General features: G+C 37.7%; 1 protein-coding gene across 1 annotated transcript; it reads left to right on the plus strand.

The window, feature by feature from the left end:
* The first annotated feature begins 1,740 nt into the window (after positions 1-1,740).
* On the plus strand, positions 1,741-4,301 carry LOC103140408 (superoxide dismutase [Cu-Zn]-like). Its single transcript, XM_007555559.2, has 5 exons — positions 1,741-1,898; positions 3,004-3,100; positions 3,205-3,274; positions 3,720-3,837; positions 3,927-4,301. The coding sequence occupies exons 1-5, from the start codon at positions 1,827-1,829 to the stop codon at positions 4,032-4,034; spliced, it is 465 nt and encodes a 154-aa protein (XP_007555621.1). The 5' UTR covers positions 1,741-1,826; the 3' UTR covers positions 4,035-4,301.
* Positions 4,302-13,701: the final 9,400 nt, after the last annotated feature.

Here is a 13,701-nt window from a genome sequence, read left to right on the forward strand (position 1 = left end):
TCGGGTACTTTGGTTATTCTGTCAAACCAAGGCAGTTTTTTTCAACATAAAATCATAGAAGGTCTTGTCTTCCTTTCCTCGATGTCAAATAGCCGGATGATTTATGGGCTTCATTCATTAGCTTGGCAGCAAATTTCGTTCTGACTAAATCTCATCCTTCTCTGCCTCCTGTTGTCTGGCTCCTTCTGGCTGCTTATTGTGCCTTTAATTGTCAGACCTTTGCCAGGCTGCACAGCAGAAAGCCACGATGGTACTGATGTGTTAGCAGAGTCAGTTAACTCCAAAAGGCAAAATAGAAACATTTTATTTCTGTGTAAGTCATAGTGGTGATTGACTTTCTCAGAAAGCTTCATCGCAAAACATCATGCAGACTTGGAGTTGTTTTTTATATATATATATATATATATATATATATATATTTTAGAGTACATTTCTTTTTGAGCCAACATTTGTTAAAATCTGTGTATGTGTAGGATGTTACTGACTTCAAACAAAAACCTAATTTCAGATTTTTTTTGTGTGTGTGTGTGTTTGTGGAGATTTTGTTTCTATGCATCTCTCTCTTTGGGTGGTAACAGTTAAACTCTTCCATTTGGTGGGATTACTTCTCCACTCATTCCTGTGGGAGCCGCCGTCAGCCCGTCATCTTTAAGCAGAATGCCATGCCTTCTGATGCTTTAATCCCTTCGCCTCCTCTCTCCCCTCCTTTTCCCACACTCAACCTCTTAACCTCGTCTCCCCTTTCTCTCCTCCTTCCCTCCCTTCTCGCTGCGGCTGTCAACTTTCAGCTGAAGTGGCTGAAATCAGCACATGCAGAGGAGGATGTGTGAAAAGCTTAAATGTTGCAGTTCGATGTCAAGACTCTGCTGCTGTTGGGCTTTTTGGGAGAAACTAACAGCTCCTTATGCAGTGCCTTGAGGGCATATTCATACCCCTTGAACTTTTTTACATCTTGTCACATAACAACCACAAACATCAGTGTATGTTTTTAGGCGATTTGATATGTGACATATCAACACAAAGGAGTGTTTTATTTGTGAAACAGAGGTAAAAGGATGCATGCCTTAAAAATCTAAAAAGTATGCATTTGGGTTAGTGCAGAGCTCTGGTACATCTAAATGAGATCCAGTGCAACCAATTTCCTTCATCTGAGACTGTGTTTGAGCTGTTTGGCCTAAGTGGAAAATGCAGTCTCTCAGAAAAAAAAACAAAAACATTGCCTTGAACATATCACCCCCACAGGGAAACATGGTGGTGGCAGCATTATGCTTTTGAGATGCTTTTCTTCAGCAGACACAGGAAGTCACTCAAAGTTTAAAGGAAAAGGGATGGAGATAAATACAAGACAATAATGGAAGATATTCACCTTCCAGAAGAAGTTAACGAGTCTGAAACAAACTACCAGAATTAGAATAAANAGCAACACTCCAAGAATGATTTGAGGGAATAACATCATAACATGAGGTAAAGCAAAAAAAAAATAAAAAGAAGGTAAATTCTGCAATACTAAGTTTGTAGTTTTCAACAAGTATGAAAAATGTATTTTTTGTGACATATGTCCATATCTGTATGACAGTGGTACCAACATAGGCAAAAAAAAATACACTTATTTCTAAAAATATTTTTTACAGACTTAAACCACATTCGTCAACCTGGCCACTGGAGACTTTTTTCATACAAGATTGCGACCAATCAAAATATCCCTTCTTAATCTATTGGTTATCTGCAGTATAAACCCGCCCATTACGTTCATTGACGCAGCGTTTGTTCAGTTGGTCGTCTGCTCCTTGTGATAGTAAGTCTGCTGAGGCCCGATTGCTGCAGAAATGGTGCTCAAAGCCGTGTGTGTCCTAAAAGGAGCTGGAGAGACCACTGGGACGGTTCATTTTGAACAGGAGGTAAACGTGCTGCAAGGTGTAATAATTAGAAAGTAGTCAGCTTAAAAGGAAAAACAGAAATTTAACATTGCTTTTTTTTTTTTGTCGGGTGCTTTAGCTTTGTAATGCTACGGAGGCTAGCTTCCATTCACAGGTTAGCTAATGCTTCCGTTTTCAAGGAGACGCGTCCTATTTGTTGTCACCCACCACGTCCCATGCTTGATTTAAGTTTTTCATCAGAGAGCTAGGAAGGTTTGTCGCAGATTCGCATACTTTCCCAACACTTACTCGATGCAAATTAGCTTTCGAGTGTGTTCTGCAAAACAAACGTAAAGTGCACATGTCGGTATGCTATTTTGCACTCTTTATTCATAGCAGCGCTTATTTACCCAGCTAATATTGCTGAAATCAAAGGCTTTCCTGTCGGACCATAACCTTTGAACATTTTGGGGCCGGGAGTGGTAATTATTAACCGCGTAGACGCCTGTTGCGTAAGTTGGACGTTAGCAAACTCGCTCACTGCTAGTGGTGGTTTCTTAATCACGCCCAAGTCATTCGTAACGGTGTTTAACTATTATGCGTTGGTTTTTACGTAACCATACTGAAAAGCTGCTGCTTCACAGCTCACAGCTGGGTGATATGAAGGTGTCCATTTGATTTTTCTGCCGAGTCATTCCCTCACTCCGTCATGGACCGAGTCTCCACCTCGTACTCGCTTTTTGTCCCCCAAGCGTTGCTCTCTACTAGTTTCTCGCATAAATATGACTACGTTTTGGATGCGCAATGTCACGGTGCACTTTACACACGTGGAACGATGCTGTGCATGACATCACTCCACATTTTTACTTGTAGTTTTGTTAAAATTACATCTGGGTATAGTAGTTGTACTCCTTGGCCCAATGTACCTTTAGTTGGCTATAAACTTGACTGTCTTGTAATATTGTGGTTATTTGACTGGAGGCGTTGCAGACAGGATCTTGTTGTAATGTAGACGCTGGAAAACCTCTCACTGTGGTTTAAACGTGTGTTTTCAAGACATTCAGTTAAATTTGCTTTGTGGGTAGTTAATCACTGCTGCCTGCCTCTGACAGCTCTTTTGTGCACATTGTTGCTGTTTAATCCCCAGAATGAGTCAGCTCCTGTGAAGGTTACTGGAGAAATCGGTGGCCTCACACCTGGTGAACATGGTTTCCATGTCCATGCTTTTGGAGATAACACAAATGGTGAGTATTTTTTATTTTTTATTTTTTTAAGTTCTGCTTAAATGTTTAGAGGTGCTTTCCACTGGATATCTAAAGGATTTAATGTTGTATTTTCTCATTTCCAGGGTGCATCAGTGCAGGGCCACACTACAATCCCTTTTCAAAGAAGCATGGTGGTCCTACTGATGAAGAACGGTGAGTTAATTAAGGGGAAATGAGCAGAGACATGTTTAGTGAAATGTGCCTGCCTGGTAATGGAAAAGATATTGACAATTTCTATACATGCTAAAATGGGAAAGAGAAAAAAACTAGACCACCTGTTTTTGTTAATTTGATATCTAATTTAAGTTGGTCAGGTCATTGATTTTTTTGAGCAGTGAGGAAAAAGTTGCTGCCTGCTGCTTTTCCAACCTAAATGAAACTGAGGCTTTAAATACTGATGCTATGTGGTGTTTAACAATTGTAGAAGAATACACACGTACACAAAGAATTAATGCTTTGTGACACTTTTTTTTTTTACAATGGTTATCAGGTGGTACTAAAACACTTGTACTTATTTTTATGTTTATAAAATACCTTGAATGAATTTGAGAGAGATTACACAGGGCTAACAACTGGAGTTTTACATTTCTCCAATTAGACATGTTGGAGACTTGGGGAATGTGACTGCTGGAGCCGACAATATAGCCAAGATTGACATCAAAGACAGTTTTATCAAGCTCTCAGGGCCCAACTCCATTATTGGCAGAACTATGGTGGTAAGTCACTTTCATCCATTTATTTTTTTTTTTTTACATTGATGCCTAGATTTTTTTTTCACAGACTGTAAATCTGCTTATTCTGTTAGATCCATGAGAAGGCTGATGACCTTGGAAAAGGAGGAAATGAAGAAAGCTTTAAGACGGGTAATGCTGGCGGACGCCTGGCCTGTGGAGTTATTGGCATCACCCAATAAACTGAGTTCTCTAAATGAAGCACTGCAAATTTCCCCAAGGCACTTAATGAGACCAACATAGCTACTAGATGTAACCTTGTTCTCTTCAGAACTATGTGGGCTTTTGACTTGTTTGATAGTTTAGCCACTCTGCCCTATCTGTTCCTATTGGAAGTTGTCTGAATGGGGTCCGTCTGCCAAACAGCTTTGGCCCAGAAGAATTGGTAACGCACAAGTCATTTATAAATGTATACTATTGCATAATGAATAAATATTTCTTCATATTCATGTTTGCAATCGTCATGTTTTTCAGTATTCAGACTTCATGATTGAAGAAGTGATGTACTTGAGTTTTTTCTGTCACGCACAACTTGTTTTGCAGACCCTGCAAACAACTGCCCAACACGTGTTTTGTTGCTGCTGTTATACTGCAGAATATTTCAGTAGTCAGTTGGTTTGGGTTCTGGCACAAGTGGATTTTATACTGTCATGTGGTCCTGGGTTAAAAATCAGTGACCACCTTAACAGTTACTATTGCAGGGCATTTCTTTATGGATAGGTTAACAGTGCAACAGCAATTCAGCTGTTTCACTTCATATTGGTCAGTGCTAAACTTTGAGATCAACCATGTTTCTTAAATCCATTTCAGTATGGCCTCAAAGGATTCTGAATAGCACTCATTTGGGTGAGTTCACTTGTCTTAATTTGGTAAATGTCATTGCCTAATGTGTATGTTTTCCAGGGGCGAAGTGCCATTTTTAGAGCACAGTCATTTAACTGTTACCTGCAGTTGTTATAAAAATGCTGTATGTATCAAATATAACTCAAAAGAAAGCTCTGAGGGATGTTGGCATGTGAGGTGAAATTAAACAAGCCTTATTTTAATGTTTCAGTGCTTATAGTGTAATTGTCACTTTATAGATATGAGGAAGTTGCATTCATTGTTCTCTATCTACTAGGGACCTTGGTGAGAGTCGGAGGGATTCTGATAAGCTGTAGCAACTACCATGCATTAAACTTGATTGCCCTCTAGAGGGCGTTGCTAAACCGAATTGAAACTATAGCTATCAGTAATCTGATATTCAATATCCATTGAGTATATAAAAAGTCTTGATTTCCCCATTAGTAATTATTTGTTATTTAAAAAACAGAAATAAAAAATTATATTCCAGCAAAGCATTTACTAACAGATTTTTTTGTAGCATTTTATTGTGACAGACCAACTTGTTATATTTAAAAAATATATATATATATATATCACTGTCGCACATTTGATTTTATGCCAATCTTAGACCATGCTGCCTTTTTGTGACGCACTGTATAGTTCGAAAGTTCAGATTTATTTTTAAGATTCATCCTGTAAACTGAACAGGTGAGTCCCATTGGGACCAAAACATGCAAGGTGTCATGCATCTACAAACTATACCCATCACTTCTTTCAGATAGCTGAAATCACCTTCTCTGAACGCTTCTTTACACATGAATGGAGGCTGCCTGTAAATTGATACGGCTCTGTAATCTTCAAGGAAATTTAAAGATAACGGAACCCTTTTGTTTAGGTTTTTCAGAAGAAAATCTGGGGGTGACAAAAACATCTTATATGGATATACAATATATCCTATTTTTACATTTAAGAACTACCTAGATCTACCTACCTAGGTCAGGTTACAAACAAAATATCCACAGCACTTATAATCTTAAAGAATGGAAATCAACTTACTTTTGTCTACTTAGTGTTCAGTAATGGTTACAAAATGTTGCTTTAGAGGAACATAATGCTTGTCACTGAATAAAAGGTTATATTTGTGTGGAGTACCTGCAGTGATGGAGCCCTTAGTCAGGTACTTGAAACCAGGTCAAAACTAAGGGGAAATGGGTGTATTTGTGTTGACGGATGCAGCCAGCGAAGGAAAAAGATGGGTTGACTGCAAAAGCAAGTAAAAATAGCCTGGAAGTGAAGGTGATGAATAATGGAGACTATAAGTGCGGCTGACAGTGAGGTAAAGGGAGCACGACAGCAGTCAAACAAAACCTAGTATAAAGGTGAATTATAACAGAAATGTGTAGAGAAGAATATAACGAGTAATGGATGGGAACTCCAGCTTTCCATTGGTGGAAGAGTTTTGTCAAGTCTTAAATCTTCCAGAGTTTGTTGAATCCTTTATTTTAAAATGCACATTTTAACTTTGGTATTTTATATATGCATTTTGTGAGATTTAGAAAAAAAATATTTAGCTGTCTTCCTCATAGCTTACATGAAAGGCGGTCCTTAGAAAGCTGAAGGTCTTGAGGTTGCCAATGTCTTTGAGCAAAATGTGGCAAGGAAATAGATGTAGGAATGTTTGGTTCATTGTTAGAGTTTTTAACTTGCCACTTGACAAACATCGGCCATCTCATTTAAATCCAGCTGAAACAGTTTTTCTACAACTACACAGGAATAAAAACTGTTCCATACAAAAGTCCACATTTTATTGGCCATTATCAGTTCAAAGTGAAGGTGTTGCTCTGTTACATAAACATGACTCGGAGGTCAGCGTCATTCCTACATGTTACATCAGCAGATGACGGTGTCTCTTACCAGCATGTGTGTATTGTTTTTATGCACTTTGGCAGGGAAATGTCACAGGTTTATTTTTATATTCATAAGCATGCAGCTTTGGGCTTCCAGTGCTGGGAAGAACCAGTGGGGTCACATTTCTGAAGACGACTTCTAATTCTTCATACTCAGCTCTTCAGCTCTTTAAAGACATTCTTTTCTTGAAAGGTAAGCAGTGTTCTGAAATGAAAAAAAGGCATCCTCCATGCTTCTTAAAAGTTGGTATCCAGATTAACCTCCTGACATTTTATAATAAAGTTCAATGTGCTCTTCAGACATACATTTTTCCTTGCTTACTCTTCTTTGTATTTCACAGAACATCCCAATGAAGCACATTAAAAATTGCTTTTAAAATGTGTGTGGAAAAATCTTTCCCTGTTTTTTTTTTGTTTTTTGTTGAGGTGAAAGTTCACTTTCCTGTATGCTGTCTACCTGTACTTCTGTGGGAACACTGCAGAGAAAAAGATCCGTAGGTCAGGGGTGAGATGCCATAAATGGTACGCATGCTATGGGACATGGTTGGTTGGTAGACTGACTAATTAGAAGGCTCCCTTTGACCTCACCTTTGACCTCCTCAGCTGTGTCACATGAGATCTTTAAAGAGGAGTCTGTGAACACAAAGTGCTTTTAATTTTGACAGTGTCTTTTCTCATGTTAACTTTAGTGTATCTAACTTTTTAGTTATGAACAAACTAAATAGTTTAACCACAGTATATAACGGTGAAATGAAAGGAAACTGATACAAGGTTGTTTTTTTTTTTTGTTGTTTTTTGCAGACAATTCATATAAGGTGATTATATGAATCCATTAATTTTAGAGAATGAGGAACTGTGGAAATGGAGTTGCACCGACTAGGGAGGAAGTAGAATTTGACTTGTTCTACTTCCTTGTTCTAGTTCCTTCCAGGGAATGTAAGATATGACGTAAACTTGTTTGTGAACTCTTTGATAAGGTAGATTTCTGAATTTATAATTACTGTGTCTTAAGCTAATCTAAATGAACCAAAACAAAATGTACAGTGGAAAAATGCCGATATTTATTCTGAGTGGTTGTCGTTTACTGAGAGAACAAGAGAGTTATTTTTAGTTATCTGTGTAAGGAATGGATCTGGGCTTGTTGACTTTGGAAAATCAACAAGCCCAGACTTGGGCACTACTGATCTTTTGTAGTACCTAAGTCAGATAATGATTCCAAGTGCTGATAAGATGTTATGTCACTGTTTGATGATCAGGCCAAACATTCGTGAGACGATAATGGGTGGAACCAGTTCACTTTCATATTGTAATCCAGTTTTTTTTAGGAATATGGAAAGAAAAGCACATAAAAAAAACAACAACTCAAATTTAACAAACATCTAAACAACAGCAATGAAAGTTGGAAATTATATTTGGAATTAAGAAAAATGGAAAATCACGTATAAACCGGAGGTATTGACAGTGAAGTGTTGAAGCAGCTGGGAGGGATAGGAAGCGGGTCCTTTGAGTCTGAGTCCTTGGTCCTTGACTGGAAAAAAAGTGGACTTATTCCTCTGAGCAGAGAGTCTGTCTCTTTTTTTAAAGCAGAAGAGTTTTCAAGGTGTCTGTCTTGTTTATGAGTGATGATAGGATGGGATGGGAGAGAGACAGATAGAATAGGGCTTCACAATGACCTCTTAGAGCTTGCGATTGTTCCGCAACTATTCATTTATTTATACTTTTAATACATACCGTCTCCAGATTCGTTGGACTGATTAGAGTTGAAATGCTTACTGGCATTGAAGATCCTTCAGATAGAGACACACTAAACAGTAGCTGTTGCTTTAACTATTTTTCTTCTAAAAACGTTGGACTATTTACGTTGGCGTGTTTCCGTTTAAAAACTTTCATATGTGTGTGTAAAATGTCCTGCACAGGTGTTAAGTGTTCTGAGGTTCACAGACAAATGAAAGCATCCAACGCTGTTTGTTAAACCAAGTTGAACGATTTAGCAGATAAAAGAACCAATGAGAGAAGAGGAAAGAATCTCTCCTCAAACAATCTTTTAAATAGAAGAGAAACTTTAGAGTCCAGATTAACCCAAGTAGTTTTTTTTATTTTCCTCAAATGGCATTGACAAAAACATAAAGACATTGGTGAATAAGCCACTTTTCATTGAGGGTTCTGGCTTGACTATGCAAGAGCAGGTCCACTTCCAGAAATTCATTTTTAGCAATGGTAAAGTCATGTGAGGAAGCTCTGAGCAAGATCTTACTGAAAATATATTTATAAAAAAGATTCCTTGGTGCTTTTGTTCTGTTACTCTGCATATTTCTACATTATGAGCAGATTCAGTAAAAAAAAAACAAAAAACAAAAACAAAAAAAAAAACAAACGACCAATACAATCATTGCTAAGTTCAACTTTAGAGGCTCTTACTTCAACACTCACTCTTGAGAGCGGTGGTAAGTAATCCATCTTCGTGATTTTAATTTCATGCTTCCTTTTGGTGCCATTTTCACATTAACAGCAGGCTACTGTGTATATTTTATCTAGAAGTTTTTTTTTTCTTCTTCTTCTGTTCCAACACTTTAACATGAAGATCCTGAGTTAGAGTTGCATTGTTTTAAATTTGTAATGTTCTTCCATATACATACACAAAGGAAACATGTAGATTTGTATCTTTGTTACTGTTCGTGTTTTTTGATTTGTTTGGCCTTTGTCTAAATAGTTATTTTTGATAACTTCCAAATCTTCCACTTTGAAATCACAGAAACTCAAATTTCTTATTCTTTTTGGAAATTTGAAAACTAGCATGAAGGCTTCTTTAACTGGCTAAAAATCTGCTGTTTGCCTTCAACTTATTACATAAATTACAATTATGAGAATGAGCTAAATTACTGCAGAGTTAACTTTTAAGTTTATAAGTAACCGCTTGCATTTATAGGTGGTTTCATGTACTGCCAAACACAGTAATTCAGCTGAAGTGATTCCAAAACTTTTAAAATGCACATTATTGTAAATATTTAAAATACATTTAAATTTAATAAATTAAATTAAAAGCTTCACTTACTATAAATCCAAATTTTAATAATTTCTTATTTGTTTCATTTACTTTTGTTTTGGCCCATTTGGCCCTCGACACACGTTGTCGTCGTTGGCTGACTCTATTTGTGGGATTTTCAATTAATGCAGCTATTTGAAAATGTTGAGATCTTATCCCTGCCTCTAACCTAACACCCAATCTAAAGAAAGCCAGATGTGGTTTATTATACTGAGTCTGTTTTATCGCCACATGTGTAATTGCTACCACATTTTGGGTAAGATTGTTTTGCGTGGATGAAAACTTATCTCAATGTGGCGCTATGCTTGTAAAGAACTTTTAAGAAAAGATTACTGCAAAGATTATTTGAGAAAATCTTGCATTTTAATGTGAAGAGACATTAAAATACTTTTATATTTGTGTGCAGCTATCAATTGTAATTTCATAAAACAAACTTGTGTGGCTAGGACACCAAAATGGAATCTCAAAAAAAAAAGAGCCTGACATGTTTCTAAATCTGCTTCTAAAGGCTGATGGCATTTAACATGTCATGTTTAAAAATACAAAAGAGAGAAAAAGAAATACCTTTTTGCTTATGATACTGACCTCAGAAGCCTTATGTGTTTATTTAGACAGAAAAGTTAGGAAAATCAGAAGAGGTTAAAAATATTCACCTACATTTTTCTACGTTTGCATCAGCCTGTTAATAAATCTCTGTCACCAATAATGAATTGAACGTGACATCTGATTTATTTATTTTTTAAATCATTTCGGGTACTTTGGTTATTCTGTCAAATCAAGGCAGTTTTTTTCAACATAAAATCATAGAAGGTCTTGTCTTCCTTTCCTCGATGTCAAATAGCCGGATGATTTATGGGCTGCATTCATTAGCTTGGCAGCAAATTTCGTTCTGACTAAATCTCATCCTTCTCTGCCTCCTGTTGTCTGGCTCCTTCTGGCTGCTTATTGTGCCTTTAATTGTCAGACCTTTGCCAGGCTGCACAGCAGAAAGCCACGATGGTACTGATGTGTTAGCAGAGTCAGTTAACTCCAAAAGGCAAAATAGAAACATTTTATTTCTGTGTAAGTCATAGTGGTGATTGACTTTCTCAGAAAGCTTCATCGCAAAACATCATGCAGACTTGGAGTTGTTTTTTATATATATATATATATATATATATATATATATTTTAGAGTACATTTCTTTTTGAGCCAACATTTGTTAAAATCTGTGTATGTGTAGGATGTTACTGACTTCAAACAAAAACCTAATTTCAGATTTTTTTTGTGTGTGTGTGTGTTTGTGGAGATTTTGTTTCTATGCATCTCTCTCTTTGGGTGGTAACAGTTAAACTCTTCCATTTGGTGGGATTACTTCTCCACTCATTCCTGTGGGAGCCGCCGTCAGCCCGTCATCTTTAAGCAGAATGCCATGCCTTCTGATGCTTTAATCCCTTCGCCTCCTCTCTCCCCTCCTTTTCCCACACTCAACCTCTTAACCTCGTCTCCCCTTTCTCTCCTCCTTCCCTCCCTTCTCGCTGCGGCTGTCAACTTTCAGCTGAAGTGGCTGAAATCAGCACATGCAGAGGAGGATGTGTGAAAAGCTTAAATGTTGCAGTTCGATGTCAAGACTCTGCTGCTGTTGGGCTTTTTGGGAGAAACTAACAGCTCCTTATGCAGTGCCTTGAGGGCATATTCATACCCCTTGAACTTTTTTACATCTTGTCACATAACAACCACAAACATCAGTGTATGTTTTTAGGCGATTTGATATGTGATATATCAACACAAAGGAGTGTTTTATTTGTGAAACAGAGGTAAAAGGATGCATGCCTTAAAAATCTAAAAAGTGTGCATTTGGGTTAGTGCAGAGCTCTGGTACATCTAAATAAGATCCAGTGCAACCAATTTCCTTCATCTGAGACTGTGTTTGAGCTGTGTGGCCTAAGTGGAAAATGCAGTCTCTCAGAAAAAAAAAAACAAAAAAAAAAAAAACATTGCCTTGAATATATCACCCCCACAGGGAAACATGGTGGTGGCAGCATTATGCTTTTGAGATGCTTTTCTTCAGCAGACACAGGAAGTCACTCAAAGTTTAAAGGAAAAGGGATGGAGATAAATACAAGACAATAATGGAAGATATTCACCTTCCAGAAGAAGTTAACGAGTCTGAAACAAACTACCAGAATTAGAATAAAAATGATATATCAACGCATACCATTGTGCACTGCAGATTGACCCATTCAGGGTCCAGCCCTAAAGCCAAATATTAGTACAAAGACCTGAAAAACGCTGGGCAGAAAATACATGATGAAATGAAAACTTTTGGAAGGCACAAAAAGCTCAAAGAAGACAACCCCACAAAATACGACAAAAAAAATAATAGAATTTTGAAATATTTTTTTGTTAGATTTTGACCAATACTAACTTTAGCGCTTAGTTTTATCTCTCTAAAGCCAGCAGCCTGAAGCGCTGTCCTAGTGCGACTGAATGATGTAGATCTGAGATGGCTGTGGGTCACAGATGAAGCAGGAAAATCCAGCAGACAAGTAAAGGATCCAGTTCTGTCACTGCTGCTTGACCTAGAAACAACACATACATGAAGACTTTCTAAATTAGGAGTGGAATTTGTCTGTCTATGTTTTGTATTAAAAGACTAGGGGAGAAAGTGAAATCAATGACCTCAAATTTCTACTGTTCAGAACCCATAAACATCCAGTAGCCACACTTACTCACTGGTGTGTTTTGAATCCAATGATGTTAAACACACCCGCAGCGGCAGAGTTCTCTGCCAGAAGTAAGCCCTTTTGATTTAAGAGAGACACGGTATATATAAGAAATGCTAATCTTTTCTAAGCTGTGCTGATGCCCAAACTTGTCAATTTATAGAATAATTGCAAAAAGCTGAACGTTGAAAAAGAATCCAGTATCTTTCTCTGGCCGGTTGAATAAAATCCTTGCATCTAAGCCCCCAGCTATTAGATGTAAGTTTATTTTTGCCATGTGTTCGTGGAGAGTGCGGCTGTCATTTTCTGCAAGGAAGTTTTGAGTCTACATGTTTTCTGAAGAAGAAAAACTTGTGCAGTTTTATCCTGACTGGATTTCATGTTCCTCCTCTTGGTTTGGTATGTTTATGGAAATACAAAAGTAAAAAACAAATGAAACAATCAGTTCTGTTTTTGTTAACATCACATGTGGGACCAGACCTTAAGGGCAACAGCTTTTTTTACAGCATGTGTGTCAAAATCCATTTACATTTGTGATAAACAGTAAAATCTTCTTAGGTTGATGACTGTGCCCTTATAGAAATGAGTCTTTATGAGTAGAATTGTGTGTGCGTGCGTTTACATGTGTGTCTGTGTGTTTGCAGCTCTGCGAGCAGTGAAATAGGTCATCTAGTCGGTGCTCATGAGTTTGTGACAGGGTCAGGAGGTTACATGGCGTGTGCAGCTGTCTGCTTGCCGCTACATCCTTGTCCGTCTCCCTCTCTTCCTCTTCCTACGCCGTTCCCCCTCTCACACAATCGAACACGTTTTATTTCTTCGGCTGCCTTCCATTGTTCTCTGTCTTTAAAAACGGGATTTGGAGAATAAGAGAGCTGAGGTAGGCTCTCATGAAAACAAAAGAGACACATGTGTGTGTTCCCACCCCTCCCTTAATGTTCAGGCAGCCCAGATTATCATCACTGAACACAGCACCCTAATTATTGCTGCTCCCTCTTTACACTCAGAGGGATTATGACTGAAGAGCGTTTACAACATGCATTTACCCCACTAAGCTGGATGGCACCAGCATGCATGTTGCTTATATACATCCTTGTAGGAATAGTTGTAAAGTACTCATTATTTTAATGGGTCTTCAGGGAACAATTTCTAAATTTTATGCTGTGCCATGTGAATGATGGATTGTAATGTCACTGGGTTGTCCAACTGGCTAATCATGTTGTCAATACATGACTGATTAATCAATAAGGATTAGTGTAACTGTGTAAACTGTCTACTCTTTAGTTAGTTAATCACATTACTAAGGAAATGAGGTGTTAAAAACCACCTGGGGTGGTTGGGCAATTTCAAACTTTGGAAAAAAAAAAAAATG

Source organism: Poecilia formosa, unplaced genomic scaffold (genome assembly GCF_000485575.1).
Source record: "Poecilia formosa unplaced genomic scaffold, Poecilia_formosa-5.1.2 Scaffold3, whole genome shotgun sequence".
In the NCBI taxonomy this organism is placed as follows: Eukaryota; Metazoa; Chordata; class Actinopteri; order Cyprinodontiformes; family Poeciliidae; genus Poecilia; species Poecilia formosa.

What these genes read in the sequence shown, in the direction of transcription:
- LOC103140408 (XM_007555559.2), top strand. Translation starts at nt 1,827, where the DNA reads ATGGTGCTCAAAGCCGTGTGTGTCCTAAAAGGAGCTGGAGAGACCACT. An exon ending in CGGTTCATTTTGAACAGGAG is followed by an intron (nt 1,899 to 3,003) that starts GTAAACGTGCTG and finishes TTTAATCCCCAG; the next exon opens with AATGAGTCAGCTCCTGTGAA. An exon ending in TTATTGGCAGAACTATGGTG is followed by an intron (nt 3,838 to 3,926) that starts GTAAGTCACTTT and finishes TTATTCTGTTAG; the next exon opens with ATCCATGAGAAGGCTGATGA.